Source organism: Marmota monax, unplaced genomic scaffold (assembly GCF_021218885.2).
Source record: "Marmota monax isolate L192 unplaced genomic scaffold, Marmota_monax_Labrador192_F-V1.1 WCK01_AAM20220418_F8-fsc00021, whole genome shotgun sequence".
Classification (NCBI taxonomy): domain Eukaryota; kingdom Metazoa; phylum Chordata; class Mammalia; order Rodentia; family Sciuridae; genus Marmota; species Marmota monax.
This window is the reverse complement of record NW_026695228.1, coordinates 10,566,436-10,594,287: the sequence shown is the minus strand read 5'-3', so window position 1 is coordinate 10,594,287 and position 27,852 is coordinate 10,566,436. Positions and strand designations below refer to the sequence as shown.

At 33.9% G+C, this 27,852-nt stretch overlaps 1 protein-coding gene across 40 annotated transcripts in view; it reads left to right on the top strand.

Annotated features, from left to right (window-relative positions):
- The window catches only part of Lrrfip2 (LRR binding FLII interacting protein 2), an 86,394-nt gene that overhangs the window by 20,145 nt on the left and 38,397 nt on the right, over window positions 1-27,852 (top strand). For 8 of the 40 annotated variants that reach the window (XM_046437710.2, XM_046437704.2, XM_046437703.2 and 5 more), the window contains 13 exons: window positions 3,945-4,031; window positions 5,228-5,278; window positions 10,573-10,629; window positions 10,726-10,770; window positions 14,512-14,580; window positions 17,221-17,262; window positions 19,039-19,104; window positions 20,909-20,983; window positions 22,316-22,363; window positions 22,444-22,488; window positions 23,339-23,386; window positions 23,820-23,876; window positions 26,120-26,197. In XM_046437710.2, the coding sequence (XP_046293666.1) occupies window positions 3,945-4,031; window positions 5,228-5,278; window positions 10,573-10,629; window positions 10,726-10,770; window positions 14,512-14,580; window positions 17,221-17,262; window positions 19,039-19,104; window positions 20,909-20,983; window positions 22,316-22,363; window positions 22,444-22,488; window positions 23,339-23,386; window positions 23,820-23,876; window positions 26,120-26,197 (768 nt within the window). The remainder of the gene's footprint in view (window positions 1-3,944; window positions 4,032-5,227; window positions 5,279-10,572; window positions 10,630-10,725; window positions 10,771-14,511; window positions 14,581-17,220; window positions 17,263-19,038; window positions 19,105-20,908; window positions 20,984-22,315; window positions 22,364-22,443; window positions 22,489-23,338; window positions 23,387-23,819; window positions 23,877-26,119; window positions 26,198-27,852) is intronic. The other 32 variants (XM_046437735.2, XM_058576554.1, XM_046437733.2 and 29 more) reach the window with 24 other exon arrangements.

Genomic DNA, 27,852 nt, shown 5'->3' with positions numbered 1-27,852 from the left:
GAAGGTGAGGCTCACATCATGGAGAAGATGTGTTCAAGAGTATGTGTGTGGGTTGGGCATGTTTGACCTGAAATGACAGGAGGCGGGGCATTTCTTCTGGTGGAATGACAAAGTAAAAAGGAAGTGTTCCAAGATTGGGAGATCTGTTAGAAGCTAGGGAAGGTGTAGATAGAATGCCTCCTTTATGCCTCAAGATTCCTTTTGTCATGAAAAGGTATTGGCACAGGAAAGGAAATCCTAAAAGCATAAGGGGTAGAATAATAAATGCAAAGAGAACAGTGCTGGACTAATCAGATTTTGTAGAATTTTTCCCATTGATAATGATGACCTTTATATTTCTTAGAAATATTCTTCTTGTACTGAAACTCTGTACCCAGTAATTAATAATTCCCTGTTCCCCTTTCCCCTCAGTCTTTGGCAACTACCACCTACTTTTGGTCTCTATAAATTTGATTACTTTAGGTACCTCATTAAAGTGGAGTTATACAATAGTTGTTCTCTTGTGTCTGGCTTAAGTCATTTATCATGTTTTTAAGATTCATACATGTTAGCATGTATTAAAACTTTCTTTTAAAGGCCAAATAATAATCCATTGTATGTATAAATCACAATTTTATCTATTTATCCATTGATGAACATTTAGATTGTTTCTACCTTTTGGCTATTGTGAATAATGCTGCTATGAACCTTGTTGTTTAAATTATCTTGAGTCTTTGCTTTTAATTCTTTTGTATGTATATCCACAAGTGGAATATTGGCTCATGGTCATTGTGTGTTTGGTTTTTTAACTTTGTTCCGTTTGTTTTATGTGTGTGAGGTACATGGTAAATGAATCTAAAGCACTTGTTTTATGCCACTATATTCTGAGGTAAAAATGTTAGTAGTACTTCCTAGAAGTATAATTTATGTACTCAAAATATTCTACTTAAAAATGTGTCAGTTATAAAGTATGTTTGTCTCTAGAAGGTAGGAATCAACCTTTACTCCTTGCTGTGCTTACTATGTGGTAACAATGTATAGAAAGAAACAGATAAGGGAATATTAAATTCTGTTTACTTCTTTTAAAGTGTGTAGTTAGTGGTCTTTCTTCAGTACCATCTCCAAAGGGGGTAATTCCTGAGTTTTAGATAAAGTTGGCTAACTAACCAAGGAAAGAAAGTTTGTCTTTGGAGCCCAAGGTTTCTTTGTTTTTATTTATTTATTTATTTAATTTTGTTCTCTTTTGTTGTGAAAGAAGTCTTATTAAAGAATAGATTCTGTTGATCTATAACTTATGTTTTGTTAGGAAGTCTCATTTTAGTATAATGTGCAGAATTGGCCATAGACAGATCCTAGAAGGTAGACTAGGCATTTTCGAGTTGAATTTCTAAAAGAGGTACAAAGCTAATACACATGGCAATGAAAATTCCTGCTTATTGCCATGGTTCTATGTTAGAAAGGATTTGCAAGTTTTGTTACTGTGTAGTTTAAAAAAATATATATATATGTGTGTGTGTGTGTGTGTGTGTGTGTGTGTGTGTATATATGTATATATATATATATATATATATTTTGCTATGTATTGATGTATAACTTAGCCTCTAAGTCTTTTTCTATAAAATACAAAGGCTAGGAAGAATGTTGTCTACTCATAGTCCAGAGGTGTAAAGAAGACATCTTGAAGCAGAATATAAGATTTTTAAAAAATATTTTTTAGTTATACATGGACACAACATCTTTATTTTCTTTGTGTATCTTTATGTGGTGCTGAGGATCAAACCCAGTGCCTCACATGTGCAAGGCAAGTGCTTTACCACTGAGTCATAACCCCAGCCCCAGAATATAAGATTTTTAAAAGATAGAAGTCAATGTAAAATTTATGTGAGAATACTAATTGTTATGGATATGTTAGTGGTTATCACATAAGGGTATGTAAATTATAATTTATTTTGCATGGTTTTTGCTATTAAAAGGCCAGTTAAGTAGAATGGGAAATTGACAAAATTGAGGGAGTTAAATAGAAGTTAACTGTTAAACTATCTTCTCTCCTTAAAGCCCTCTGTGACCTTGCTGGGTAAAAGGAATTTCTTCCTCCAGCCTGCTTTGTTCCCCATAATCCTTGTGCTTATCTCCATTAACTTTGATTGTGAGCTGCTTTAGGGCAGAAATGTCATATCCTACTGTGTATTTTAATCATCTCACATAATTGCTTATACATAGTAGATCCTTTTAAACATTGTTTGAGTCTTTTATTATGAGACTTGCACAAATATAATAAAATGGGAAGAAGCAACTACTGTAGTTATCAAAAGTAATAATCTAAATCAGAGTTAGGATGTGGCCAAGGACAGAGGAAACCCGTAAGATAGAAACCAGAGAGCAGATTTTAAGGTTTCATGGGATGCCTCAAGTTATTTCCTTATCTCATTTCCTAACTGTGACTCTGGCCTATGGCCTGAAATTTATTTGTTTATTTAGCAGACATTAAAGCATGAAGTCGTGGGATGATGGAAGCTTACAATTAATATAGCACAACAGAGGCATGGGTATATTATATTGCTCTATGAAAGAGGGAATGCGGGGAAATCTTCATAGAAGATTTTAATATTTTAGCTAAATCGGAGAAGGGAGAGTACTTCCTGCCAAGCAGATAGTCTGAGAGGCTTAGCCAAACACAGTTATAGAGTCCAGGCAGAGAGAGAGAGAGAGAGAGAGAGAGATGGGATGCACTTGGTCCATATGTAACAAGTTCTGGGAAATAACGTGGGGACCTTACTATGAGTAGACTTATTTCTGTATTTGCCTCTTTTATCTTCTTTTTGTATTGTTTCTTGGAGTTTTTGCTTTAATAGTTTTTTATTAATAGTGGGGAGCAAGGGAGGTATTTTACATGGCTGAGTGACATAAACAGAAGTATGTTAGTATGCATTAGAGGGCAGATTCTGGAGGTAAGAAGATGGTTTTGGAGGCAGTTGGAGTAAGTCCAAGCAAGAGATGTGTTCCTGTTGTATGCTTCCATTTATATGAGATGTGCATAGGCAAATTTAGAAGGTAGATAAATTGGAAAGTAGTTTGGTGGTTGCCAGGAACTGGAGGTAAGGTGTGATAGGAAGTGGCTACTAATAAATAAAGGGTTTTTTTGGGGGGGTGATGACAATATCCTATCACGGTAGTGATTATTGTATGTCCTTATATAATATTATATTAAAAACCACTGAATGTATACTTTTAAATAGTGATTTTTTGAAATTTGTGGTTGTACTGGGGTCTGAACCCAGGGTCTTGCACATGCTAGGCAAGTGCTCTACCACTAAGCTACATCCTAGTCTCCCAACCCTTTTTATTTTCTTCTGAGATAGGATCCTGCTCTTGAACTTGTTGTCATCCTGCTTACCCTCTTGAACAGCTGGAATTACAAAGAGGTGCTGGTATGCTTGTTTAAATGGCGAATTTGATAACATGCAAAGTATATCCTAATTTAAGAAAAGGCAAGGCTGGAAAAAGAGACAGAAAGAGACTATATAGAATGTATGTAGAGTTCCTGAAAAAAGTAAGGTTTGAGAGATATTCAGTGATGGAGAATTGGTATCATTTAGAGACCGAATATTGTCAATATTCAAAATGAAATAGTAGCTGGTTCTGAAATTTCTAGTTTTGTGTGATTGAATTGATGGGGAAAGAAATGCTAGAAAAAGATCATTTTGGAGACATATGTAGTGAACTGTTTGAAATATGTTAAATGTGTAAGCAAGGTAAGCCATTAAAGATAATAATCTAGCTGTGAGGAGAGACTTTGGAACTAGAGAGAGAAACAGATGTATAGAAGTTGACTGAAGAGGCCAGTCAAACTTGCTGACATCTTCCAACCCTCCTTTAGAAAGTCATGTTCCTTTTGCTTTGTATCCTCAAATGTGGTATACAAGTTGTTTTTGTTTTGTAAAGCTGAGTTTTATGTTACTTTTCAGGCAGAGGCAAGGCTAGCAGCAAAACGCGCTGCCCGGGCAGAAGCAAGAGATATACGCATGAGAGAACTGGAACGACAACAAAAAGAGGTAATTTGGGGAAATAGAACCATAATTTCATGCTTACCCCCCTCCCCCCCAAAAAATCAATACTTGGCCCGTTTAATTCTGATTCCTTTTGAAACACTGGGAATAGTCTAACTTGCTATATGTGTTTTAATAAGCCATTCTGTGTTAATCAATGAAATGTAATATTTGTTTTAAATAATAAATGATTTTGTTTTTTGTGTATGCATTGTTAGAAGTTCTTATAATAAGTGCTTTACTTATGTTCACTAAAGTAGGTGTGGAGATGATAAAACTATTTAGTATACCCCTAAATGTCCTAGTATTTGGATTAATTGTGATATCTGTATAGTAAAACAGTGACAGATCAGTCTTATAATTTTGAGACATATTTAATAATCATTAAAAGTATTCATGTAAAAAAATGAAAAGAAAAACAAGTGAAACTGTAAAACTGGTAGGACCCAATTTTGTGTTACAAAAATTAGTACCCATCTATAGGGTCAACCTTCTAGAAAGAATATTGATTACTGTCAACACTTTGGTTTGACTGTGTTGGGAGTTATGATTGATTTTACATACTTTTGTTTCCTAGCTTACAAATTTTTGATACGCTATTATCATCAGAAAAGCAGGAAAAGGCTTATGGAAATTGAACTGACTAAAATGAAATACTTTTTATGCTTTCCTTCTGACATTGACTTGGCCCTAAAAATCCCCATAAAAATATTTTTGATATTGTATTAGTATAAGGGGGAAACACCTCTGGGGAAATATTAAGCACTTTTGTTTTATGTTAGTGGTGGATTTTCTGCTAGTGAGTTAAAAAGAAATTTATGTATTCTATGTTTTATCATAGTTCAAAAACAAAAATAGTTGATGTTGCTAATTTTTTTAACCTCATAAAGTTTCAAATATCAAATAGAAATTTTGACTGAAAATGGAAATGTTACAATGTATTGTCTTTTATATTCATAGGATTTTACTAAAATATAAACAGGAGACAGTTATTACATATAAGTTCAATTTATGATCTTCTAAACTTCAGAGAACCATGCATCTTTCTATTATTGAACATATTTAGCTTCGTAGTTTTGTATAGGTGAATGTAATTTTTAGTCACCTATCATGTTCTTTAGGGCAAATATGTATGAATAAGAATTTTTTGGAGAATATAGTGTTTTGGAAACTGTTCAGTTATGAAACTTTTGCATTTGTAGCACTCTCATCATTCCTTTGACAAGAAATGGGGACAGATTCACAAGTGGCTGGTAGGCTAGAATTGCCTGTCCTGCATGTTGTGATAAGTTGCTGACATAATGCAGTTTTGAAGTAAAACATTGACTAATGGTTTGCAAAGTAGAACTGTTTGGCCTGTGTGAACCTAAAGGTCATGAAATATCTGTTCTGGCTGAAGTGGACCAAATGTGTACTTGGAATCCAACTATTTTCTGTTGTGATCAGCAACTTCACTTTCGTTTCATGAGTGCCCCTGAAAAAGAAAGATTGAGAAAATGAATGCTTGTTTTCTTCTTATGGGTTTGTCCTTTTCTTCTTCATATCCTTCCTTTCCCCCATCCTCATTAAGAAAACTGAGTCCCTTGGGTCTCCGTGAAGAGATGACATAAGTCATTCTTCCATGTTCCCTGAAAACGATTCTTTTTAGCTCAGCTCTCTCAGCTCCTTTCCAAGTCCTTTACCACAGCTTCCAGGTTTGTTAGCTCTAAAAGCAATTCGTAAATCAGTAAAAGTTATTGTGAATCACTCCTAAATTTGAATGTTTTTCAAAGTTTATTAGTTTTCTGTCTCTTTTTGTAAGGGTTCTGAACTTGGTATGTGACTGAACTTGGGAGGTAGAATATAAAACCTTAAAATCTCATGCAGACTTTTGGAAGTATGTGTAGACATTGAAAGTACGTATAGTTGTTTTTTTTTTTTTTTTTTTTTTTTTTTTGACAGTGCTGGGGATTGAACTCAGGGGCTTTGAGTGTGTGCTAGGCAAGTACTCTTTTCACTGAATACCCCAAGACCAGAAGTATGTGTATTTTTATGGGAAGTGCTCACAGGTATTTTTATCATAAGAGAAAGTCTATGACTCCTGCAGGGTTAAAAAACATTGTCTGATTGCTGATAAACAAGCAGCTTCCATAAGCAAATTTCTCCTATAGCAGCATTTTAAGGTATAACCAGAATTAAAATATTTATAATGTAATGACCCTTGAACTTAAACCTTTATCATAATTCTCATTGAGATATTGTTTTATAAAAGAAAGAAAAAAGATGCTTGGTAACTTTAAATTGCATGATTCCCTATGGATGTGTTTGTTATTTTGGAGTGGAGTTTGTTCCTGATGTAACTAAAGCTAGCCTAATTAATTAATTTATTTAATGTGCCTTCTGTGGGTTAGTATTATTGTTGATGCATTAAAAATGCTTCATGTAAATAAAACAAATCACTTAATTGCACATTTTCCCAGGAAAATTAGCTTTATTTGTTGTTTAAATTGTGTATTATCATTCCAAAGTTAAATGGCCAAAGCTTTTAATGTTATAGAGCAAACCAAAAATAAAATAAAATAAAATAAAATAAAAATAGAAAAGCATATATTATTAGAAATCTAATATTTGATTTGTATATTCAAGGACCATGAAAATCTCCCCTAACTTTAATACTTTTTTGTGTGAGACTGATTTGTTGGAACATGAATTAGGGAACAGAAGGACATGGGGCTCAGGGACTCAGCAATGAAGCTAACTTAAGAAACTCCTGTGCATCGATCAGTGTGCTGTATTAGTGCTTTTTACCTAGGTTCCATTTCACATTTTAAGACAGGTAACACTATTTCCATTTTATAGATGAGAAGATAAAGGATTGTTAAAGTAGATAACTTGCTGTATAGTTCTTGGCAGAGTTGGAATTTTCAAGGTAGAGAGTGCCACAGCTGCCAATAGTTTGCAAAGTGACACAACCAGGTGGAGCCTACATTTTCCTGGGCCTCCAGATAATGTTAGTTTAGCCAACTTTCATTGAACCTAATCATTCTGATTTTAAATCTGTTGTCTTTAATCAGTAACATGTTGGTGTATGTCTGGAGGAGTAGATGCAGTTTCTAATGTTTTCCAATTTGAAACTGAAGGAGTGACTCTAGCCTGAACTTAGAAAATTTAATTTGTTGATAGAGAAGATAGTCAAGGGGGCCGTGGTTTTCTTTCTTTTTTTTTGGGGGGGGGGCGGTACAAGGGATTGAACTCAGGGGCACTCAACTGCTGAGCCACATCCCCAGCCCTATTTTGTATTTTATTTAGAGACAGGGTCTCACTGAGTTGCTTAGCACCTTGCTTTTGCCGAGGCTGGCTTTGAACTTATGATCCTCCTTCCTGAGCCTCCCAAGCCACTGGGATTATAGTTGTGTGCCATCATGGCCTGGTTTGTGGTTTTCTTTTAATGAAACCATTTCATACTCACTTCAAGTGAACTTTTCCAAAACAGTATGTTTTATTTTTATAAGTTGAATTTAAATTTATTAAAACATTATTTACCAGATCGTTTGGAACAAATATACATCCATCTTTTACAACATCATTCTATTAACTCAGGTTTCTTTAATCATAAGGAGGATTCCTGGAGTAATGACAATGTGTGTTGCTTTCCTTGACTATGCAAGAAAGGGATACTCTGCCTTGTAATTCGTTCCTAAAAACAGGGTTTACTGTAATTTATATTTGGCCAGTGGTGCTGTTAATTCAAGAAAAGCCATTGGCAGTTAAATCCTACTCTAGAAATACCTGGGAGATGAAGCTTTTTGTTCTTCCAGAGAAGGAGGAGTCTTGAGTAAAAACCAGAATACCTTACCACCACCACCTGGCTCCTTGTAATTAATGAAGAATTAGCTAGTGTAGGATGGTATCTTTAAGATTCAGTGGTCTGGTGAGCCTGAGGATCTGTATGCCTGTCCCAGGTTTATGACTTTGCAGATACTTACTTAATCTTTCTTTTTGTTTTTTAAATATATTTCTTTTTAGTTGTTGATAGATCTTTACTTTATTTATTTATATGCAGTACTGAGACTCAAACCCAATGTCTCACACACGCCAGGCAAGTGTGCTTCTGCTGAGCCACAGCTCCAGCCCTCTTACTTAATCTTTCTGTGATATAACTTTCCTTCCTGTAAAATGAAGGGATCAGACTAGGTGGTCTCTAAGGACCCTTTGAACTCTTAAAAATAATTATAGAGTTGTTACTAGAGTCTTTTATACAAGGGTTTCCTTCTGTTTGCTACTATGCAAAAGTTTTCAAAGTATGAGGAGTAATTAAAATTTTCCCGCGTGCTTTCTTTGCCTAATATAAGAGAGGTGATACTTGGCAGACTCTTGGTAGATTCTTGGTAGACTCTGGGTAGAACATGTGTTTTGAATGTTTTTGGTATAATAAGTTTCTTTGAGCTTGCCTTACTATTTTACCTGAACATTTATTTTTTAGTTAGGTTTAGAGAAGTTCTTCTGTTCAGTGTGGTAGCCACTAGTCATGTGTAGGTGTTAAATTTCAATTTAAATTGACCAAAAATAAATACAACTTAAAATTTAGTTTCAAGTGCTCAGTAGACACATGTGGCTACTAGCTATCATGTAATGAGAGCACAAATAAAGAACACTTTCATTCTCTCAGAAAGGGCTGTTGGATAGTGCTTATTTAAGGTATAGTTTATGATTATGGGAATAAACTGTATTCTCTCTTCAAATTGCCTGGCCTATATGGGAGTTATGTTTTCTTTTCAGTCTTCTGATGTCTCTTTAAGCAAGGCTTTCAAATGGAGCTAAATGAAAAGCTGTTCATTTTTTTTGTGTGTGTATGGTGCTGGGATTGGATCTGGGGCCTGGTGCTTGCTTGCTAGGCAAGTATTCTATTGCTGAGCCACACCCCCAGCCCAAAAACTGTTTAAATATAGAGGTATATCTGAACTTCATAAGGTATTTAAATTAATTTAGAATTATAATAATAATTGAAAATAAATATGAATTCAACTGTCTTTGCTGCATCTTTGATGGAATATGCTTTTTTAGATTTTTTTAAACAAATACTCCTATGTGGTTGGTACAGTGAGAAGAAAGGCTAACATAAAGTGAAGCTTGAACATTAAACCTTGAATATTACTCTAATACCCAAAATAACATTGAGAGGTGCATGTAGAATTAATTTCGCTGAGAGGAGCATGTAGAATAAATTTGCCTCCTGGTTGGTTAAACTAACCAAGTTAACCAGACTGGCATTGGTTATTGTTTAAGCTGTATACCCTGCCAGGCTAATGCATATACTCCGAAAACTTTTGTGGTGTAACTGGATAAAGAAAATGAAGAAATATGCTTGGTTCCTGTATGTGACTGTTATATAGCAGAAAATGTGAATCTAAACGATCAGAACACCCGATTGGAAATTGAAACATTGAATCATAATGGTGCTTATCAATACATGTCAGAGCAAATTTGATCAATTTGGCAATGTACATAGCAGATGTCAACCAGGATATTTTTGGAATTATACTCAAAGATCATGACCAAAAAGAGATAATATACTATTATGTTTTGGTTGAATTACTGTTTCTATTTTGAAATGAACAGTCATATATACCCCCATGTATTTGTTCTACTTATGAAATGATCATGCTGGATTGCCATGAGGTGTTGTGGCATTGATTGTTTTTGGAAAAGATATTGTGAATATTGACAGAAGTGAATCTACTTAAGACATTTTGTGTAGACTTTTAGTGTAAATTACTTTAATACTTTGAAATTATGAAATATCAGAAATTCCTTTTGGTTTTAGGTGACAATGTTCTTAGGGCTAGCCATTTGATTTCACATGTGTCAGGCTAAAAGTGCTCCATTGCTAATAACAGAATATGGAAAAATTTAGAATTATATATGCTTTAGTCAACTAATGTTAAGCTATAGTCAATCTTTATAAACCACATCAGGTATGACTCTTGAGATAATTTAATCAACTTTAAAATATGTGATGTTTTTCTAAGCATAAGTAGTTTTTTTTTTCTTTTACTTTGTTTTTGTTTTTATTTTTTGGTACTAGGGTTTGAAGCCTCTACCACTGAGCTATATCCCCAGCCCATTTTTATATTTGGGTTAGAGTCTTACTAAGTTCCCAAGGCTGGCTTCAAACTTGTGGTACTTCTATCTTAGCCTCCTTAATCACTGGGACTATAGGTGTGTGCCATCACACCCGGCTAAACATCTATTTTTAATGTTGAGCTCGACATCTGTTTGTTAAGTATAACTGTGTATATTTATCTTGGTGTCTTGAGCTCTTTTGGTCAGATGTAGAAAGTACCTTACATGTGGTTAGTTGTACATACATATGATAAAAATTGCCAACATTATTTCTGCTTTCTAACCAAAGCATGTTATTGCCACAAACTCAGCTTTTAAAGTGAAGTTGTCCAAACCTGCCTGCGCTAAGATGTTGTACTGTTAATTTACTGATTTTTGCTCCATTTTTCTGATAAACACCTGTCTGTTCATTGAATAACCTTCCATGTACTTTCTCCTTTCCCAGGAAGATTCCGAAAGGGCCAGGTATTCTCACCGGTCCAGTCATCACCGTTCTTATCTGGTTTGTAATAACATATAAACTTGTCCCTAATGCTTTTCTTCATTAATTTAATGTAGTCACTCACAAGTTTGTACTGTTTATTTTTATTTTTATCAGGGAGTTGAGGATACATTGTCCTTCCGAAGTCCTGGCAGTCACAGGGTTGGTATTTTAAGTTGTTTACATACCATAGTAGCAAAGCTTTTGTATGTGAGCTTGCTTCAGAATCAGTGGTTATATAAACAATCAGATAGTGTTCATATGTTCTTTTTCCTTTTTTTTTTTTTAAAGTGGAAATATTGTCAAAGTTATTTCACTGGAAAAAAAAGATGCTTTCTCTCAAATTATTGCTATAAGTAAATCATTTTTAAAATCTTGAATATTTTCATCTATTAACATATCTATTCTATTTTTCTATACAAGGCCCTTTGATTTCAGAAAATTATCACAAAATAATAAGATTGATTTTATAGAATAATATCTGCTTGGGTATGACTTTTAGATTTCTCCTACTTTCATATTTTCTTCTTTTTTTTTTTTTTCTGAATCGGGGGGTTGAATCCAGGGGCACTCGACCACTGAGCCATATCCCAGCCCTAATTTATATTTTATTTAGAGACAGGGTCTCAAAGAGTTGCTTAGCCCCTCACTTTTTGCTGAGGCTGGCTTTGAACTCATAATCCTCCTGCCTCAGCCTCCCCAACTTCGAGATTTCAGGCATGTGCCACTGTGCATGGCCTACTTTCATATTTTAAAAAGTGACGGTTTATTAAATGGGAAGTAGCTTTGAGGCTTGGGTGGCTAATTACAATTTTATTACATGGAAAATTTGAGCTGTTGATTTAAAAAATTCTTTGCTTTTCATATGTATAGGAATTATGCTTTGACATTTTGATTAATAGTTTATAGAATGTTCTGGTGTTTTAGCATAAGTTATTAAAAATCAAAAGAAATGAGAATTTGCTCCTTAAATACTTGCATATTGTGCTTAAACACTCATCTCTCTTTTCTTAGGGAATTATGCTTTATAGTAAATCAATGCTTTTAATTTTTACAGTGATAATGCCATATATAATATATTTTTTTACATGTAGATTTTTCATTAGTAAAATGATTTTTTCTCATTACTTTCCCCCAACTCTTAATTTTTCTTCCTATTTTTTTATAATGTGTGATAATGATAAGTGTGTTCTGACATGTTAGTTATTTACATCTTTGTACTCATAAATAGTTTATCATGCTGGTTGTTTTTGTTTATGAATGTAATCTTTTTCTTTTTAGAGTAAGTGCATAGGATAATTTTTGAATCATGAATATTTTGGTTAGTTACATATTTTTTAGAATTTTAAGAATATTAACAAATCTTCAAGAAAGTCCAAGATAATCAGTGGCTTAAAGTGGTTTTTCAAGGCTGGGTGTGGTGGTGCATGCCTGTAATCCCAGCGGCTTGGGAGGCTAAGGTAGGAGAATCTCAAGTTTGAAGCCAGCCATAGTAACTTAGTGAGGTGCTAAGCAACTCAATTAGGCCCTGTCTCTAAATAAAATACAAAATAGGGCCGGGAATGTGGCTCAGTGGTAGAGTGCCGCTGGGTTCAATCCCTAGTCCAAAAAAAAGTGGATTGTTTTTCAGAAAGAAAATGCTTTCTTAATGCTTTCCTCAGGAGATACTTTTTTTTAAAATACTTTGAAAAGAATCATGTAGTGAGTTAACAAACGCTTCAAAGTTGAATGTCAGGGGCTATGAAAATAATCCCCCCCCTTTTTAAAATGTAGGTATTTTTAGTTGTATATGGACACACACCTTTATTTTCTTTTTGTGTGGTGCTGAGGATCGAACCCGGTGCCTCACGCATGCTAGGCGAGTGCTCTACCACTGAGCTGCAGCCTAAGCCCCCACTCCTTGTTTTTAATGTATAACTTTTTACTTTGTTTTCTATTATGTTCATAGCGTGATTTTTCACATATTTGGTATCAGGCTTTTTCTTTGTAAATTTGTATGACATTAGTGAAACTTGATTATGTTAGTATAACTTAAATGGCAAAATCTACCAAGTTTGACTTAAATAAACAAATAACAAATAAACAAAAAAGAAATCTACCATTAAGCTTCTAGGGTGGTATTTACCTAGAGTGTCTGTAGACTAATGAAGTTGATTTTGTGTGTGTGTGTGTGTGTAAGTTGTATTAGTAAACAAACGTAAGGATAATTTTAACTTACCAGTTTTTGTGGTACTAAGGATTAAACCCTGAAGTGCTTTACCACTGAGTGACACCCACAACCCTTATTATTTTTAATTTTGAGACAGGGTCTTAATGAGTTACTGAGGTTCTTGCTAAATTGTTAAGGCTGGCCTCAAACTTGTGCCTGCCTCAACCTACAGAATTGCTAGGATTATAGGTGTGCCATTGTTCTGGGTCAGTTTTTTCCCCCACCATAATAATTAATGAAAATCTGTTACTATGGGATAAAGTTCTCAATATTTAAAAAAAAAAAATCAATGTGTGAACTTGAAGAGTAATAGAAGTTTTACACCCTAGAGGAGACTATGGTACTCTGTTATCTCTAAGTGTATACATTAAACACACTGGAGATATGTGGACATTCCCAGAAGTCAGAATGCTCACTCATTACATTGTTTAAAAGAAATACAATTGAGTTTTTTCCTGTTTTAACTAGATAATATTGGGAGTTCTAAGTTTTCATAAGATTGTTTGCTTTTTGGGGGGACAGGGTGCTGGGTGTGGATTGAACATGTTAAACATACATTCTACCACTGAGCTACACCTTTAGTCTCTGGTTATTTGCTTTTTAAAATAGCTATCTGCTAAGCTGAATATGTTAGACAACTTTTGTCCTCTGTGTAAATAAATGTAATAAATGATGGCCAGAATTTTCTTCTGCTTTACCATATAATTTTTTAAAATATTTTTTTTAGTTGTAGATGAACACAATATCTTTATTTATTTATTTTTATGTGGTGCTGAGGATCGAACCCAGTGCTGCACATGTGCGAGGCAAGCACTCTGCCACTGAGCCACAACTCTAGCCCTCTGCCCCTTATTTTTTTAAAAAAACTTTACTTACAAGCTATGTATTAGGAGGTCTAATACTTTTTTGAACCTCATATTTGGTGTGAGAACCTTAATAGGATCTGGATGTGAGGCAGCTGCATTTATGATTTTATCCTTTTGTTCAGTTACCTCGCAGATATTACCCTTTTGAAAGGTGACTTGCCAGAAGCTATTTGAGCTCGAAATGTTGGTGTTAATGTTATAGATTTAGTATTTTTAAAAAAGCAAAATTAGTTCAAGACTGTGAATGGTAGGGCTAGGGGAGGGAGAATAAATCAAAACCTCAATTTATTATTGAGACAATCTGTATCTATTAGTTATGTGTAATGATGAGATCATTAGCAGTGTGGAATATTAAAGGCTGCCTTAAAATTAATCTTAAAAATGCTTGGTTATGATCAGCTCAGTGGTGCATGCCTGTAATCTCAGCAACTCAGGAGGCTGAGGTAGCTGGATCACAAGTTTGAAGCCAGCTTCTACAACTTAGACCTTGTTTCCAAATTAAAAATTAAAAAGGCTGGAGATACAGTTAAGTGTTCAAGTATCCTTGAGTTCAGTTCCAGTATTGAAGATGGGGTAGAAATGCTTGGTTATTGGTTTGTGTATTGAAATACTAGAGGGCAATAAGGTAGAGATCCAAAATTAGAAAATGATATGATCTTGAATTACACTGGGAGGAATAATTGCCATTTCTCCTGGGTAAAGATTTTTACTTTTAGTTTCTATTTATATGTTAATAGCCTTGATATAATTTCAATGAATTTAGTTTTTAAAATATCCTTATAACTTATTTTTTGTCATTTACTGCTATACTGTCTAATATTACTAAAGAACCCATCAAAGGATATTACTGGGACACTTTGGAGCAGAACCAGTACACTGAAGAGGAGAGACATCATGGTGTGTAATCCAGAAATGTGTGGTGATAGAGTTCTGTACATTCATTGATTTTCAGTGTCCTAGGGTTTGAGTAATAGGTGCATTCTGATAAAAACTGACACTTGCTGAACTTTGTTTCTACAACCTTTTGCTCTACTTCATTTTGTTTCCATGTGAAAATTTTCAGGCAGGTTTCTCTTGAAAGTTGGAGGTTTTTTTTTTTTCCTCTTTTAAATAGATTGTAATAGCAAATTTGGAAATGTTTTAGCTAGCACCCTTAATATCCCCAATTTTCCTTCCTTTGATACATCATTTGTTTTTAAGCAACATAAATAGCAACTTTCACTTATTAAGCAAAACTCTTTTCGTTTGCCCAGTTGTTCTGGTGGCAGTTATGATGTATACCCGTACCAGATAGACTGAGCAGTTTTAAAACCAGCTGAACTTTTGCATTATATTTTGGAGAAAGAATTATAACAGATAAATTTTTCAGTTCAGTTTGTTAAAAATCTATTCCTATGCAAAATGCAATTGGTACAACAAAGAGTATAAGAAGATATGTTCTTTCTCTTTGCTGAATTTATCTTATTGATGAGATAGAATCATTTATATGTTAGAGGTGTGACTTGAGTAATGTTTTTTGAGCCATGGATTTTTTTTTAAACTAAAGGTATTTTAGTTATACTAAAGGTATATCTTTTTAACTTAAGATATTTTAATTGAGAAAAAAAAGTAAATGAAACTTCTGTAGAAAAGGAACTTTATTTTCTGAGAAACAGCTCTCACCATGAAGTCATATTTTACCATTGTACATCATTTACCAAATGCACACCTGTATGCATTTTAGAAAATTTTGTTACATATGCAACAATAACACTCCTTATTGTTTGCTTTTCTGCAAGAAAAAGAAAAAGCACACACATGTAGAAATTTGCTCAAGTATTTTTTGATATAGCAATAACATTTTTAATAATTTTAAACCAATGGTAAAATTGTTCTCCTAACCTAATACTTTATGAATTGCATTTTTTGATGTTTCTGCCATCTGCGTTGTAAATGACCAATTTATTATGCACGAAGGGCGTGACTTTGTTCTGTTCATACTATTAATGCTATAAGAAGTAGATTGTATAGTCTGGTCTTCTAATATATTTTAAGCTTTTTAGACTTGCGGCTGTTATAATAAGAAATATTTTTTATATCATGATCTAGTATATAATGCAGATCCCTGGATGTGTGTATATGAATACACAAATATATGAAAAATATTATTGAAACAAAAGTTTCACAAAATAATGTTAACTTTTAATGTGCTCAATGCTTTCTAATATTTTATCTTCTAAAATGGTAGTTGAAACCACTAAATTGATTTCATGACTGGCTTGTAACCTGTAATTAGGAAAACATTACTTTAGATCAGATTTTTGATTAGCATTCTATAAAATCCTAAATGGATGTAAGAGTCATAAAGGTTTTTTTTTTTTTTTTTAAACAAACAATTAGTGCTTAAAATAATTGAAGAACTTGTTCATTGCTGTTATTTATTTTATACATTGACATGCTGGGTAAGATGACTTTAAACATGTAAGCTAGAAGGCTTAAAAAATGTTAGGAAACCACCATTTTGTGTAGTTACTATTTACTTCATTTTCTTGGATTTGAAATTTTGGTATCACACATACTATCTTATTTTTATATTAGTGGTTTTTATTTTTTTTAAACATTTATTTATTTATTTTGTGTAGTGCTGAGGATTGAACCCAGTGTTTTGCGTGTAGTTTGGCAAGCACTCTACCATTAAGTTACTTCCTCAACCCTTACTTTTTTAAAGGACCCTAGATTAATTGTGGATTTTGTGGTTTTTATCATGAATTTTGTATATTTTCTTTGATTTATATTTAATGTCACATTTGTATTGTATTCTGTGCATTCCATATTTTGCTATGACCAAGTTTCTCATATTGTTTAGCATTTTCTTGAGGAAATAAGTTTATCAGGTGTGTGTTTAGAGTAGATCCAAGGGAATGCTCTGCATTTTGTTGCTGCAGTGGTTCTTTTGTAAGCCTGGTCTTGCCTCATTGCCTGTTCATTCCCTGCTTTTGCCATTTTTCAAATAGTGGGAAGTGATAGTGATAGTCATGTAACTAAAAGTATCATTGACTTCAGTATATGTAATCCTTACTTTTGAAGGCTCCCTTAGGTTTTGTGTTATAATATACTGAGATTGAATCATCTCACCATTACTGATTATGAATTTGATATTTGAAAGAAAAATAAATTGTTTCTTTTTGATAGTTTTTAAGAGGTGGGGATTTTAAGATATTTGCTCTATTGCCCAGGCTGGCCTTGAACTCCTGGGCGTAAGCATTCCTTTATTGAGCCTCCTGCATAGCTGGGCCTATAAATGTGATCCACTATGCCCATCTTTGAACATACATTTGTAATTACACATACAGTTCAGCAATAACTTATACTAGGAACGATTAAGGGGAAGAAAATTCTTTAATTCAAATGTAATAGCTTTTGTATTTGATGATTTTTTTTTTTGTCTCTAAAATAATGCTGGAATTTAACCTGCAAATGTTACTTTTCCCCCACCTTCTTTTTTATATTCTTTACTTTGGAAATACAACCATTCTTTCATCTTTTCCTGAAATCAAGTATGATACTCTCAAGGATAGATCATCAAGACTTTCATCATTAGTATGTAGTGCATGACTTTGTGTTAAGTGTGGAGTTTTGCTTCATAAACACCAATTATTAGTAAGCATAGATTGACTAACTTTCATGGTTTTCTTATGATTTTCTGGGGAAAATGTGTGATTAACAAGCAAAAATTATTGTAATGGTGGCATAATTTATTATGTAAATAGTAATTTTTTTCTTTAGAATTTCTAGTATATATAAAAATGTTTTGATTCCCTATTCAAGATTAAGATTGGTAGTAATATTATTTCTTAAAATAGTGAACCACTCCCTTAATAACACTCATTGTCCTGGAGGACATGTTTCTAACAGTGTTTGATTCACATTCTGCTCCCCAGGCCTGTTTCATGTTATGTGTCACAAGCTAGCGGGCATGAGGTTGGTGAATAGAAAGTATCCAACAGTGATAGATGATATTTTAGGCATTAATGATGTTCAGGCATTTTGGCTTGATTTGGTAATGTCATATTAGTTAAGTAGTTAAGCTATAGATTGTTTTCCTGGGGTTAATATTAGGTAAGCAGGTTGCTCGAGTTTCTAGATTACCTAGACATCTCTTAAAATAGTCACACTAATGTATAGAAGGAAAGGTGCATGTTCAATAATGAAAGAAAGCTGGGTTTATAATTATTGATTCAGGATCTAGCTGTGCATGTCAAATAGTTTTTCTAGAGCAGTCTGTTGTTGACTTTTTTTAATTTTAATTTTTTAATATATATTTTTTAGTTGTTGGACACAATATCTTCATTTTATTTTTTATTTGCTATTTATAGTTACATAGTTGTTGGCTGTTGATAGATAAACACACTTTACATACCTATATATTTATATATTTATTTTATGTGTATATTTATATATGTACATTTATATATGTATATGTATCTCTCTCTATATACACACACATATACATTTTTTTTAAGGCACTGGGACTTGAACTCAGGAGTGCTCTACCACTGAACTACATCCCCAGACTTTTAAATTTATTTTATTTTTAGATAGTCTGGCCCAGGCTGACCTTGAAATTGTAATCCCCTGCCTTAGTAGCCTCCTGAGTTGCTGGGATTATGGGCATACACCACTGTGCCTGGCTCCCTGTATTGGATTTCTTTGTCTGCCAGTAGACTTCTTAGTATTCCCCTCTCTACACTTGGCTCTATGCTTCTTGGAGAAGTTATATATTAAAACAGCCTTCATTTCTGAGGATCCTTGTATAATGTGATCATTTAGTAATGCTGCTGCTACTTGGGGCAGTCTGTACCATTTTGGCTTTATTCCTCCTGAGCAGTACATGCTGTAGGACCACTAACTGAGTTAATGAGTATTGTCCTGGGCAGTGAAATGTTACATTGTTTGTTTTTCAATTTGATTTGGTTTATATAAAGGATTGCTTTTGGCTTTAGGAAAGAGGACTATAGAAGGAGTTGGAGTCTTTTGTTATCTATACTTTTATAAAGAAGATGAAGGGACTCAATTGAGATGTGGGGTAAAGGTACCCACCATCATCCTGACTAGCTCTAAGCCCTAATCAAGTTTTTTTTATAGCTGACTAGACACTAAGCTGGATGCTGGAAAGTGAGGGTGGATGTAGATGTGTAGAGAGGCCAGGTATCTTAGCCATGCCAAGTGCAATGAATCATTTATTAATGGATGGGAAATGGATTGCATGAATACTACTACTATGCATCTCATATGATTTTAAGACAAATTTTTAAAAATTGTTTAAAAAACTTGACTATGTGATCATTGACATTAACTTAAAATATTTACTTCCAGAATCATTCTTACAGTCACTCTTATGGAACGAAGAAGCGATCTTCTCATTTTCATAAAGACCCACTGGTTAGTTCTGTTGTGTCACATATCATAATTTACTGATTACTTTAAGTAAGAATTATGACTGCTTTGGTGTTTTTGGTTTTGTTTTGGTATGCCCTTAAGGCATAATTGGAACTTGAAAATATGCTGAAAGATGAGTTATCAGAAACTTTTGAAGTGATTTTGTTTTTACTTGTAAGATTTAATATCGGATTAGCATATGCCAACCTTTGGGGCTAGAATTAGGTTAGTAAGGTATCACAAGGAGCTAATGAATGAGGTGTTTTCATTTATGAATTATCTTTTGAAGTATGCCTCAAGAATAGTGAGGTTTTTCATCCTTATTTTAGAACTTATAATTGATTTGATTATGGAATTATGGTAGGTTTCATTATGAAAATTTGTTTTGTTTTGAAACTTGGAATGAATTTTCTGGTGGAAACAATAAAGTATGTAATGACAGTTTCCCTAGTTCACAGAAAACTTCTTAACCTGTAATGTAACTAAGCTGCAAACTACCTTTTTTTTCCATGCTAGCCACCTTTGCTAAATATCTAGTTTAGTGGGGAATCATCTTCAGAATGCCCACCTGAGACACTAGGAATGCCTTTTTCCTGTTTTGCTGATGTTGTACTGGTAAAAGAAGCACAGTTCCCAAGCTCCCTGCTATTTTAGGGTTACCGTGGGGAGGTGGGTGGCTGGCTTTGTCTAGTGGGAGTGAGAATGTTATGGATGAGAGATTTAAGAGAGGCCTTGGATGGTTGGGTATTGGGAACTCTGGGGAAAGGTGAGCGATGGCACTTCCTTGGGGGTGTGAGCTGGGAGTGGTGCAGGAGGGGTAGGGTTTGGGTAAGAGTAGGGATATCCCTGATTGCAGTGTCAACAGTAGAGAGGGAAGTCGTTTAAGTCAGAGATTGCATATATTTTCTTAACCTTGAGTAAAAAAGATGACTAGAGGAAATTTTATAGATGATTTCTCTTCTCAAGTAACTGTGTTGTATAAAACTATTGTATAGTGTATTAAAAATGAATTTGCCATTGATGTTTTAGGCCAAACCATATTGCACTCTCTTTCTTGTAATTTAATTTGATCAATTTATTTTGACAAATAATGGGATGAGGAAAAGTTTGGAACCAAATAACTCTTTAATCATTTCTGTGGCTTTGCCAAATGGATTATAAAAGTGGTAATTATTCAGTTGTCCTAGGTTTTCAAGGACATTCTTAAGTATGACATGAGAATAAATCGCTTATTTTTATTTCATTTTTTTCAGAGGTAGTTCTTGTTTTTTTAAGTAATAAAAATTAGTAATGGGGCTGGGGATGTGGCTCAAGCAGTAGCGTGCTCGCCTGGCATGCGTGCGGCCCGGGTTCAATCCTCAGCACCACATACAAAGAAAGATGTTATATCCACCGAAAACTAAAAAATAAATATTAAAAAAATTCTCTCTCTCTCTCAAAAAAAATTAGTAATGACTTAGTTTGAAAATAGTTATGTTTTAATACCAATCTCTTTTTTTATATATTTTTTTACATGTTGATGGACCTTTATTTTATTCATTTATTTGTATGCAGTGCTGAGTATTGAACCCAATGCCTACACATGCTGGGCAAATGCTCTACCACTGAGTCACAACCCCAGCCCTAATACCAATCTCTTTTGAGAGACTTGAAATAATTATTGCTTTGACTTTTTTTTAGCATGATCCAATGCTTTAAAGACATTGTTTTGGAGAAGGAAGTTGGCAATGTCAGGTTTTGCCCCTGTGTGTTGTTTGGTCAACAGCATTTAATCTAAGAAAAATGTGTTTCATTTTGCTTTTTTCAGAGTGGCCTCTACTTTGATCAGAGAAACTATAGCAGTCTTAGACATAGCAAACCCACCTCTGCTTACTACACTCGGGTCTGTCTAAAGTTTTTTGGCTTCTTGTGTTTTATCCACTTTTAACTTTCTAATTCCTCATTTGCATTTTGACTAGTTGTAACTAATCTGGGAATGACTGTGTTTGAATCCATTTTTGGTAACTGACTTCATGTAGTCCATGTGAGTGTGCTTTCAAACAGTGGGGATTATTGAATCACCCTGTTTATAAATCAGTTCCATTCCCCCCCCCCCCAAAAAAAAAATTTTAAGTGAAAATTTTAAATGTACAAAAAGTTCAAAGAATTATATAGTAAACATCCCATACCTGTCACTTAGATTATAAAATTTATTATATTTCCTTTATCACATAATTATTTATTTCTCCATTCCTGTATCTATCCATTGATTCATCTTATTTTTTGAAGCATTTCAAAATAAGTTGTAGGCATCAATGTGCTTCACAATGGGTGCCCTTTTAGTAAAGTTTGCATGTGAAAGAATAAATTACACGAGATGAGAAGAATGTAATTAGGTTTCCAGTGTTGAATCTTGTTTTTTCCCAATGTATTTAACAGATCACACATTTGAAACACGTTAAATATATGACACACAGTACATTGAAAATAATTCAGGGCTGAGGGTCTAGTTCAGTGGTAGAGAGCTTGCTTAGTGTATGCAAGTCAGTACTGGAAAAAGAATAATTTATAAACCTGCATACAAAACTTCATTGGTTTTGGTGAAAAGAACTGAGAACTTGTATCCTCAGATGACATCAGAAAAGAGAGATTTAGTTCCTTTAAAAAAAAATATTGTGCCCTTGTAGTGCATGGATTCATTGTGACTGGTATAATTTATAGCTGATTAAACTAAGGCACTTTGTCCACAGCATGTTTTGAAATATAGGTTCTCTAATGTATTTGAAAAAGAATGTGTGTAGTGATAACTCAAAACTCATTTATCTGCTTCCTTGCAAAACAGCCTAAGCCCATTAGGAGTCTTGTTATGAAATCACTGAAAATATCACAGGAGCTGCTAATGACCGGATGTGGTTACCACTTGCAGTGCTCTCTGTTTCTCAATGGTTCCTTAGATTCCTATCTCATATCCTAACAATAGTGTTTAAAGGACATAGACACATTTATAAAAGACTGGTCCAAGTGTTTTTCTTTCTTATCATTTACAGTGGTGTTCAAGAAGATTTCTAATGACTAAAGTTTTTTAATTCATGTGTTCCTAAACTACCCTAACCACTCAGGAATCGCTAATGAATTATGGAGTATAAAATCATAAACTGAAATCTTTTGCTTTCATAATGGTGGGACCAGTTTGTTTTTGTTTTTGTTTATCTATTTTGTCTTTCTTTCTCAACAGTCTTCTTCCCTATGCAGTGACCCTCTGGCAACATCTAAGAGTCACAGGGTTAGTACTATTGGGGGAGTGTGTTACCTGCAAGTTACCAGTAGCTTTTCTTTAGGTTTAATAATGCACTTTTTTCATAGGCCTCCCCTACTGCAAATTCTGGTCTGCTGAGAAGTGCCAGCCTGGTTGGTATTTTCTTATTCCAGTGTGTGCAGTGCTGGTGGGGCAGCTGGCATGGGCTAACTCTGTGGCTTGATAGCCTTCCTCCAAAATAGTCAAGAACACATGGCTTTAATGATATGTGTACTGCATAATGTGCTGCCTGTGTTTAAAGTACAAAACTGTAGGGCATTAAAAATAAGCATATTCCCTTCTCAGAGGTAGGTACTGCTGATAGTTGGTAGTCTTTTTTAGAATCCATTTTCTACTGAGAAGATAGATTTGCATGGGTTCCATGTACTCACAGTGTGAGATGGCTGCCTATGCAAGGGATCTCATATTTTAGTTTGAACAGCTACAACCTTTGCCATATTAATCTAGGATCTGATAAAGCAAGCTGGCTAGAAAAACAAAAGCAGTAGCTCTCTGTAATATGTGAATTGTTGGTTGGTGGCTTTTAAGCTGTGGTTTGTTGTGTTATGGCCTATGCTAGTGGACTGGGAAAACTTAATTTTATTGTGATAGTGGGCAAAATGTTCTCTGTACTTCATTTCCCTTTTCTGCTCTATTTCCTCTTTAGAGAGAATAAATAACTAAATATTGGTTCTTCTAGTTTTATTACATGATGATGAAAGAAAATGCTAAAGTCAGTGTTTTTTTTTTTTAATGAAGTACAAATTTAAAGTTATGATGAGATTGTTGTGTGTATATCAATGAATGTTTTGGTAGCCTTTAGTCTTTACTTGGGAAAGTTATACCCTTATGTCATTTTTAAAAACTTTTTTGGGAACTGAGTACTCAAAAAAAAAAAAGTTAAGACATTTTCAAAATAACTTTGATGTACAATAGATAAATGGTATTTCTTTTGTTCTTTAGGCATCATTCTACGATGGTGGATTATATAACCCTTATAGTTCTCGAACTGTAAGTCTAAATGGGGAAGTCGTGAAGAGCAGGGAGATGTAGGAGGGTACTATTGACTTACAAAGAAAAAATCACTCAATCTGACCTGTAATTACTTAACAAGCTGTGATCACTCAGTTAGCCATTCGTGACTCTCACCCACGCTGTGAGAAGGTGCCTGCTAGCAGTCATGACTTGAAATATGAGGGAAATAAGTAGTGAAACCTCTTTTCTTGCTCATTAATTCTTCCTGAAGTTCTGAGCAGCACTTCTCAGGGCATCCCCTTTCTCTCCTCTCTCTCTTTCTATGGGCTGTTTGTTTCAGACCGGAGAGTAATAGTTACCTTTTGCCTTGGGGATCATGGTCAAGTTAGGTCTGGGGCCATTAATGTATTCTCAGCAGAAATAGGACCTGATCATTATTATAAAACCTTTCTTCTTGGAAACTTTATAGCCATCTGAATACAGTTCTTACTCATCAAGAACAAGTTCAGCCCGAAGCAGTCCTGTGGTGAGCTGTCCAGTTTCTTTGCATGTTTTATAGAAACTTTTGGTTGTTACATTAACCTGCATTCACAGTTTAGAATATTAAGAATGTGGTGTGTTTCACTGCTTTGAGCATGGATTATGATGCTCCCTCACTGCACAAAATGAAGCACTAATTTCTCCTTAGCACATAATTTCTCAAGTGAGTCTTGAATCATGGTCATTAAGAAAATTTTAAGATTGTGTATTTCTCATTTCTGTGAAACTTCTTATCTTCTAAGTGGGGATAATTCAGTGTTTGGTTGGTTACCTTTTGTTTTTCATTTCTATCTGAACTTCTGTCTTGTGCCATTTCACTTGCTCACCAGCACTTTTGTAAGTAGAGGAGAAGGAAAAGAAATAAAACAAGCCCATATATATATATATATATATATATATATATATATATATATATATATATAATTTTTCATATATTTATGGAAAATAAAACTGGAATAAATCTAGTTACCTAGTCTTTGTGGAATATCAGACTTTACAAAAATAATATCAGTTAAGGAAAGTCTGAAGTAAAATTCCCCAGGTCCTTTCCTCCCCATTTCCAATACCCAAAAGGAGCCTCTGTTTTTATAATACCTTTCAGGGTATTTTCTGCACACATGAGTGCTTTTTATTTTGAACACAAATAGATTCCTATATACCACATACTGCTCCTTGACGTTTTCTCTAAAGTATCTTTGTATATCAGAACATAGAGATTTATTTCACTCTTTTTTTGACATTAAATTTTTTTTAACAAGTAAGCCATGTCCCTTACTTGTTTCACTTAATGCCTCTTAGAGATAGTTTCATATTAGCATATTATTTTTAATGGCAGTTTTATTCCATTAATGCATAGGTATACATTTTAAAAATCATTCCCTATTCATAGGCAATTAAGGTTGTCAGATTTTTGCTCCTATAACAGTTTTATAATGAACTATATATATACTTATCTATGTGTATTATTGTGGACTTCTGTGTTCACTATATGTAGTACATGTAAATAAATGTGCTATGTACACTTTATATAATACATGTAAATAAATGTGCTATCTATAAATATACATTTTTCCATTTATATTATTAAGTACTTCTATGAATGGATCTTCAAGGTAATCTGCACATCATGAAATAATAGGATTAAAGAGTATATGCTTTTAATTATGATGCATATTACCATATCGTCAATAAAAGGCTATATTCATTCACATTCCCAAAGGTAAATGATGACTTTAGAATCTACCTTATTATTCTCAATAATGTCAAAACTGGGGAAATTATTTAATCAGTTTATTATCAAAGATTTACTTTGTGGAATGGAATAGATGAGCTCTGTGGGCTTTCTTTTAAAATTATCTTTGGTTCATTTCTTCCATGTCCAAGTGGCAGTTCTCAAAAATGCCATTCCTATATTTATAAAAAATTATACATAGATGTTTAAGGATATAAAGACTTTCCACATAAGGAGGAAGTTTATTTTTAACCCATTTAGTAATAAAATTCTGCTTGTCAATTTTTGGGCCTGGTAACATTTTTTTAATGTTCCAGGACTGGTGGCACCTTGCAAATAGAACTTGATAATGTAGTTTCAGTCACAAGTGTAGGACCTTGCCCTTGTGAGCTGGCTATATCCTATTTCATTTGCAACTTGGATTCAGAGTTACTTTGTGATGCCAGAAAGGTTTCCTAGTGATGTCAGAATGGGGAAGCAGGAAGAAGATTGCCCCATCCATGTAGGGTAATACTGGATATATCTCTACAAATTACATAGGGATGAATAAAAGGAAAAACGATTCATCACTTCAGTGTCCTTGCTGGTAGGAAATTCTGTCTTTGATACATATTATTGAATGTTGAAATTTTTTTTCCCCTTTCTCAAACTAAAACATTGAATATAATTATTGGCTCTGTGATAGGATCCCAAAGGATCTGGAGGTTTAAAAAGCATGAAATCCCTAGCTAGTTTTGGCTTTTACTCATATCTTCCACTTTGTTTAATTTCAGTATAAAATTCTGCTTTATTTTTTATGCTTTTTGGAAATAGCTTTTGATTTTTAATGATAGTTCATTACGCTTTGCAATAGCTTTTCTATTTAATGACACACAACAGATTGTGCCAATTATATGGAGTGTTTGTATGCTTCTCAAACCTTCCCTATCATGCTTACAATCAGGTAAGACCTGTAGTGAAACTCAATCTTTTTCATTATCTGCATTTAATATCTATAGTTGGTCAACGATGACACCGCAAGCATTGTATCTTCTCTATCTTCTGATCGTGCCAGTCATGGGCGAAGGGAGAGTGTGGTGAGCATGGTTTGCATGCAAACAAATATGATGAATTTTAAAATGACAACAGTGTGTGATCACATGAAATCTATTGGTAAAATTTGCATTTGACAGAAAGAACATTTTCCTTAAATTTAGTTTGTATGAATAATTTGCCAAATAATGTGTGCTCTTGAGACTATGAATAGACCTTTTTAAAGTTACCAATACCACAAATTTTAAAAATTCTTGTCTGACACATTCAACTAATTATTAATTGTAGAGGCAACAGATATCTGTTTTAGAATACAAATGATATAGTTGAAGTTATTTTATGAAGCAGGAAAATTTATAGAATTAATGACATTTTTGTGATATTTAAGGAACTGATTTGGAAATTACATTGTTGAGGATGTGTGTTAGCTTGGAGCTAGAATAAAGAGCCCTAGGAAGCTATGATTTCTTTAGAAAAAAACCAAGGACATTTAATGCAAGTATGTTATGTGAAAGATTATAAATCCAAAGTTTTCATAAAGAAAGGGAACACCAAATGTTTTTGAGACTTGTTGCCAAAATTTGATTTACCTAATTAAAGTAGTTGTGATACCTTAGCCAACTAATTAATGCTCATGCATACAGCTAAAGGAGAAAGAAGAAACCGAAACATCTGAAAGCACCTCAGAAGGCAATGGAGTGGAAAAGGCAGGGGCTTTGATGTAATGATGCTTGGTCTCATATGCACTTCGCTACTTAATAGTTGTGCCGATAGCAGTTTTTAAATATTTACAATGGAGATGTTAATGGCTATCTTTGTAGTCAGGCTTAATATGGATTAAATGAATGACAAGGTGGAAAATACCTATCAAGATTCTGAAATAGTACGTGCCGATAATTACTACATGTGAGTCCAAGTATGCTATTGTTTTGAATAAAAATAGCATTGCTTAATTGTATTAATCCTTAGCAAAACTTTATACCGTTAAGCCTGTTTTGTCTCTGTGATTGGGCTTCTGAATTCCTTTAAGGAGAATAGTTTTAAAGCAAGGTCAATGGTCAGCTGAGGTAAGAAATAGCTGATCAAGGTTAAAAATTATTAATTCAGTGTTAATGGAGTATCTTTTGAATTTGAGGCAGTGTGTTAAGTGCTACAAATAATGTTGTCAGCCTCTGACATGATTGGAATTTATGTGCTAGTGAAAAAAATTAGGAAATAAGCTTTTAAGAAAGGAACAAAAAGAAAAGAAATTATAGTGACTATAAAGAGAAAAAGCAGGCAATATGATAGGGAACATACAAGTGTAGGTTTGTATGTGAGTAGTCCTTTGGATGGAGTGGTAAGAGAAAGCTCTCGAGGAAGTGACTTCTGAGCTGACACCTGAAATTGGACAAGTCAGCTGCTCAGTGGGCTGGGAGAAGAACTTTCTAGGCCAGTGCTGAGGATTTATATGGGAAAGAACTTGGTGAATTTGAGGAACCCAAAAAAGACCAGTGTGATTCCCTTCCTTCATTATTTTGTCCTATAATCCCTGTCGTGGGGAATACGAAAAAGAGTATTGTGGAAATTGAGTCAAATTTTTGGCAAGTACCTTGAAAATACTATAGTATTCAACATGTATGTACTCAACAGAGTGAGTATTATAATGAATTATAAATTTTGTGAAATACAGTAAAGGCTTTCAGTAGTGTTCTAGAGA